This window comes from Salvelinus fontinalis, chromosome 2 (genome assembly GCF_029448725.1).
Source record: "Salvelinus fontinalis isolate EN_2023a chromosome 2, ASM2944872v1, whole genome shotgun sequence".
Lineage (NCBI taxonomy): Eukaryota > Metazoa > Chordata > Actinopteri > Salmoniformes > Salmonidae > Salvelinus > Salvelinus fontinalis.
Genome location: NC_074666.1, coordinates 66,128,609 through 66,135,164, shown reverse-complemented (window position 1 = coordinate 66,135,164; position 6,556 = coordinate 66,128,609). Strand labels below are relative to the sequence as shown.

The window sequence follows — 6,556 nt, the reverse complement described above, 5'->3', positions numbered from 1 at the left end:
GTGGTGTCCGTCACACGTATCATGTGTGTATGGGGGGCGAAAAAATTATTACGTTTTGCTTTGATGTAGTGAATTCTGTGCAAGACTTTGAACTGAATTAAACCAAACTGAGCAAGGGGGGATGGTTAAGCCATCAAATTGCCTGTCAAAAGAGGAAGGAGATCACCTATTTTATTTTTGTGTCGTGGTAATGCGTGATAGTTTACTAGACAATTGTATTGTAAAGAGGTTGGTGATTACGTATGAAATGTATATCGACTATCCTTTGTGTTTTCTCCTAGTGCAGCCATGTCTGATGTAGAGGAGGAATACGAGTGAGTATGGAAATAATATACATTACCGATGTAATGCTGTGATGGCCACTTTCCTGGTTTAAATTTGGAATTTATTGCCAACTGAATTGGTAACTGAATCTCTCTCTCTCTCTCTCACACACACTTTTTCTCTCTCTCCCCCTCTCTCTCTCTCTCTCTCTGGTAGGGGGGAGCAGGCGGAAGGTGAGTGGGTTGCTGAGCTGAGGTGTTAGTGTTGTCATTCATGTTGGACCACACTTGGCCTTGCATGTGGCAGTCCATGGCCCTGTTATTATTAGCCTATTCTCTCAGCTCCTTTTTGCTTTCAGCACACTGCTGACAAATGTCTTTTAAAGCCCCAAGCCTCTGACCTCTATTAGCCACACACTCTCCCTCTCTCTTTTCATCTCCCTCCATTCCTTTCATCTTCTATCTCTTTAGTCATCATTCTAATGTCTCTCCCCATCCCCTTGTCTTGTATGTGTCTTTTTCCTCTCCACACTTGTCTTTCTTAGTTTTTCCCCCTATGTCTGCCGCATTGCCTGGATTTCTTCATTGCCCCATGTCCCTTCTCGTGTCCTCTGAACTGCTTTCTGACTTTCTCTCTCTCCATTTGCACCTCTCCTCTCCTCGCTCTCTCTCTCTCTTTCACTTTCTCTCTCTCCAGAGGAGGCCGAGGAGGAGCCAGAGGAGGAGCCAGAAGAAGAACCGCAGGAGGAGGATGAAGGAGGTGAGACTAGTTGTCTCTCGAATGACACACTATATGTACAATAACACTGCACTACTTTTGGCTGTGTCTCAAATGACAATCTATATCCCCTACAACACAACACTACTTTAGACTGGCTGTGTCCCAAATTACACCCTAAATCCCCGACAACACTCTACTACTTTAACTTAGCAATGGCTGTCTCAAATGACACCTCAGGTCCTGTATAACACTTTAGACTAGAACCATGTGACTTGCTCTATGTGACGTTGGCTAGAGGTAGTGTATTAATGCTATTTGGGTTCTTAATTGGATTCGTTCCGACATTTCCTGATTTCTTGTTGTGTTTCTACATATATATATATATATATATATATATATATATATTTTAAATCATTTGTGTACTTGTTTGACATTTTACTGCATTGTTAGGGGCTAGTAACATAAGCATTTCGCTGCATCAGCTATAAAATCTGCTAAACTGTGTGCGTGACCAATCAACTTTGATTTGATTTGATTGCATGGGAATTGCCTAGGATGTCATGGCAAATGATGATTAGCCCACTGTGTAGAAATAGCCAATCAGAATCTAGAGATGAACAGACCTCACAAATCATCATCAGCGACAGAACCTGTCTGTCCAATCAGACTGACTTCAGAGCCGAGGTCACTCAGACGAGATACGGATGACATTAGTATCTTAATGAGCAAGGTATTCTGTGTATAATGCCGGACTAGTGGGTGATGCACTCTGACCTGTCAATATCCCTTATGTCCCGCTTCCATTGGCTGGTCCTGGCTATCAGAGAAATAAGAGTACACAGGTAGGGTGAGAACACATTATACCAACAAAAATATTAAATAAATAAATGGCAATCCAAAAAAAAATGATGATATGATCTATACCTACGGATTACATACAGGGTTATTCCGTTCTATTTAGCCCTAATCTATTTTCGGTATGGGTTTTACAGTTGTGGTTATCGCTGCAGTACTTTTCAGTGTTTAACTGCTTGTTTTTGTTGCTCGCTGCTTAGTTTTCAACTTTTTTTATGCTCTGCACTTCCTTATGTGGAGACAATATACATGGAGTGAACAAAACATTGGGAACACCTTCTTAATATTGCGTTGCAACCCTTTTGTCCACAGAACAGCCTCTATTCGTATATCTCCTTCAACACAACACTACTTTAGACTTGGGTGGCAGGTAGCCTAGTGGTTAGAGCATTGGACTAGTAACTGAAAGGTTGCTAGATCAAATCCCCGTGCTGACAAGGTAAAAATCTGTTGTTTTGCACCTGAACAAGGCAGTTCCTAGGCCATTATTGTAAATAAGAATTTGTTCTTAGCTGACTTGTCTAGTTAAATAAAAATAAGTAAAAATAAATCATTCGTAGGGGCATGCAATTTACAAGGTGTTAAGTGTTACACAGGGAAGTTGGCTGGCTGTCTTTTGGGTGGTCGACCATTCTTGATACACACAGGAAACTGTTGAGCGTGAAAAACCCAGCAGTGTTGCAGTTCTTGACACACTCAAACCTGTGCGCCTAGCACCTACTACCATACCCCGTTCAAAGGCACTTCAATATTCTGTCTTGCCCATTCACCCTCTCAATGGCACGCAGACACAATCCATGTCTCAAGGTTTAAAAATCCTTCTTTAACTGGTCTTCTCCCTTTCATCTACGCTGATTGAAGTGGATTTAACAAGTGACATCAATAAGGGATCATAGCTTTCCCCTGGATTCACCTGGTCAGTCTGTGTCATGGAAAGAGTAGGGGTTCCTGATGTTTTGTACACTCAGTGTATATCCTCATATGTAGAACATTTGCAATTACTTCTTGTATGTACATGTGTGAGCGTGTGCATACGTAATTATGAATGCTTGTACAGTACAAGTCTCAGAAAACTACATTTCCCTCTAGTAACTGTTGGGGTCACACTATTGTAGTTAATGATGTGGCCCTCAGTGCATGATGGGAAATGTGAGTTTTCCTAATTCTGTCGGCACCACTGCATTAAACTTACTCTCTCTTCAATCGTTATATATCTCTGTTCTTGCACTTCACTCCTTCCATCTGTTTTTCATATTTTCCTCCTTTCTTATCAATTTTCTGCTTCAATCTTTAATCCCATCTCTCTCTCTCTCTCTCAATATCTACTGTATATCTCTCTCTCTTTTTCTCTCTCTGTCTATCGCTCTTTCTCTCTCCCTTTCTCTTTCTCTCTCTATCTACTGTATATCTCTCTCTCTTTTTTCTCTCTCTCTCGCTCTCTCTGCCTTTGGCACATCAGAGCAGGAAGCTCAGGAGGAGGAAGGTGAGAGTGATTGTGGGAGTGATTCTAACACACCCGACGCACACATAGATTTTTTTTATAAAATAAAAAAAATCACATTAAATCCAACCTACATTTGAAATGCCTGTAAGAAGAAGGAATCGCATGTTCTAACTCTTTAACTCATGACCTCATCAACAAAGCTGTACTGTTGCTGTAGCTACACACACTGACACATGATGATGATGATGATGATGATGATGATGATGATGATGATGATGATGATGATGATGATGATGATGATGATGATGATAGTGCATGCTGTTGCTCCTGTTGTACTCTGGAGGTCAAATACTAACTTCAGATCTGCAGGCATAACTCAAATCTTTTTTTTAAGCACCCTTTTGATATCAATGTGTGATTTACGCAAAACATATGGCCTTGTCGTTTTGTCCTGTTTTTGAGATTTGTGTCCTCTATTGTCTTCAGGACGATGGATTTCATATGACATCTTCAGAATGAGAGCAAGCATATATATTTCTGTGCTTTCATGTGTTAATACTTCTCTCTCTTTCTCTCTCACTATACAGAGGAGAAACTCCCCATACCCAAGTATGTTGACTTTTGTTTGTGGCAATTTTGCTTTGTGTTGTGTGACAAATAGGTTAAAACATTTATTTCTCTGTTCATCCTCTATTTCACTTATCCCCCCCCCCCCCCCCCCCCCCCTCGCTCAGGCCCATGGTGCCCCAGCTAGCCCCTCCCAAGATTCCAGAGGGGGATAGGGTGGACTTTGATGTGAGTGATGTCATCTCATATTAAGGAATTGGCCCATTATTGAGTCCTGATTGGCTGTTCCCCTTCAATGTCCAAATTCACCACTGAACAGTAATATTGATGTTAGTTTGATGCAGCTCCGCTTTCCACCACATCTATGAATAAGAATCTATTTCATCTCAATCCCCTCTCTTTCCCTCTCTCAGGACATCCACAGGAAGAGGATGGAGAAGGACCTCATTGAGTTGCAGAGTCTGATTGATGTCCACTTTGACCAGAGGAAGAAGGAGGAGGAGGAGCTCATTGGGCTGAAGGACCGAATTGTGAGTCAACTTCCTGTACACTTCATGTTGAAATGGAACAGAGGAAGTACAACCTTAACTACATGAACTTGTCCAATAACAATGCTCATGTTTTTTATTTTTTTATTACGTTTCGTCCCAACAGAACACGACCCTGGTCAAGGAGCGCACAAGCTCATGATAAAAAAAAAGTTGATATGAAAAAGTCCAATGTCCTTTCCTCTCATCCTTTCCCTCTCTCATCCCCACAGGAGAAGCGTCGGTTTGAGAGGGCAGAGGTGCAGCGAGTTCGAGCTGAGAAGGAGCGGGACCGGCAGAACAGGATTGCGGTAGGCCAAAACACACTATTGCGGTACACCAGGATTGCGGTAGGCCAAAACACACTATTGCGGTACACCAGGATTGTGGTAGGCCAAAACACACTATTGCGGTACACCAGGATTGTGGTAGGGACAAACACACTATTGCGGTACACCAGGATTGTGGTAGGCCAAAACACACTATTGCGGTACACCAGGATTGTGGTAGGCCAAAACACACTATTGCGGTACACCAGGATTGTGGTAGGGACAAACAGACACCACTGTGGTACTCCTGGTTTTAAGCAACAGATAGACTTGTGTCGTGTTCGGAATGTACTTTTCCTTTCTAACTTCATCGTTCTCTCTTGCTCAGGAAGAACGGCAGAGAAAGGAAGACGAGGAGGCTAAAAAGAAGAACGAAGACGAGGCCAAGAAGAAGAAGGTTCTTTCCAACATGGGGGCCAACTTTGGGGGCTTCCTGCAAAAGGTACTTATGTCCACTGTCATTCGCTTGTTCGCTTTAGGAACAGATTTTTTAGATTCATACAGTAAATGTGTTTCATTAAGATAAATATCTACGTTGTTGGTCAACTTACAGTTGTGGGTCAAATGTTCTGTCAGACTGTTGTAAACATACAGAGAGAATCAGAACATTCGATGTAGTTTGAAGTTTGTGAAGTTCTAGGCGTGCTTGACATGTTTCAGGCGGAGCATCGCGGGAGAGGGAAGCGTCTAACGGGGAGAGAGATCAAGAAGAAGACCTTGTCCGAGAGACGACCCACACTGGAGATCGACAACCTGAGAGAGGACGCCCTGAAGTGAGTCCCGGGCCGATCACACACACCTCACCTTATCCCCAAGCCAAATACACATGGGCCAAAATCTTCCTTACACCACCACATTGGAGTTTTCTACAATTAACGTCCAAAGCCCACACAGCTGGCTGCCAACTGTGTTGCTATGGTTACCACCTGTAACCCCCCCCCCCACCACCTTCTCTTGGTCTCCCAGGCAACAAGCTCAGGAGATGTGGAACTGGATCTATGCGCTGGAGTCGGATAAGTTTGACTTCATTGACCACATGAAGAAACAGAAATATCAGGTGGGAAGACCTGGACGCATGTACCGAAGGCAGAATCCGTAGATGTTTAGGCTCGTGTGTGAGCGACTGTGTACGTCTGTCGTGTAGTATTCGCGAAGTCACTGATGCAATGTGATTTCGTGTCATTTTTTTTGTGTGTGCAGATTATCGTTCTCTTGAATAGAATCACGAGTGCCCAGAAATTGTAAGTACAGTAACCCTATTCAATTTTGTGGTTTCTTTATATGGATATTTTAGCCACTTTTTCCAGTAACATGTGTTTGTATGGTATGTGCATTTATTTACAAGTAATTGCTCTCTTTCTCCCTATCTCTCTCCCCTGTAGTAAAAAGGTCCATGGTAAGGGGAAGGTTGGCGGTCGGTGGAAGTAAAAGAAGCTCCCGCTCTCATAGAGCAGAAGGGAGAAGACGACTTTGGAGGGAACAAGAAGGGAGAGAGATCCCACCATCCCCTCTTCCATATTTCCTCTCTTGTTGTGGCCACCCTCTTCATTGGCATGTCCTTATGTGTTTCATTGCAAAATACAAGTTATAATAAAATGTATTGATAATAAAACGGTGCACACTCGCTGAGATTGCTAGTTTGATGTGCCTCTGGAAATTGTCACACACACACACACACACACACACACACACACACACACACACACACACACACACACACACACACACACACACACACACACACACTTTTATTACTTTATTTGGAGCGTGGGAGAAAGTATAATGACTCAAAATCGACCTTAGATCAGTGTCTAGGCTGGCCAACATCATCCTACTCCCACATTACTGAA

General features: G+C 42.8%; 1 protein-coding gene across 1 annotated transcript; it reads left to right on the top strand.

The window, feature by feature from the left end:
- The first annotated feature begins 288 nt into the window (after positions 1 to 288).
- tnnt1 (troponin T type 1 (skeletal, slow)) lies at positions 289 to 6,335 on the top strand. The gene is made up of 13 exons (XM_055943502.1): positions 289 to 314; positions 481 to 497; positions 961 to 1,023; positions 3,299 to 3,322; positions 3,871 to 3,892; positions 4,018 to 4,078; positions 4,264 to 4,380; positions 4,611 to 4,688; positions 5,035 to 5,148; positions 5,367 to 5,479; positions 5,673 to 5,763; positions 5,907 to 5,947; positions 6,089 to 6,335. The coding sequence occupies exons 1-13, from the start codon at positions 289 to 291 to the stop codon at positions 6,132 to 6,134; spliced, it is 813 nt and encodes a 270-aa protein (XP_055799477.1). The 3' UTR covers positions 6,135 to 6,335.
- The last annotated feature ends 221 nt before the right edge of the window (positions 6,336 to 6,556 follow it).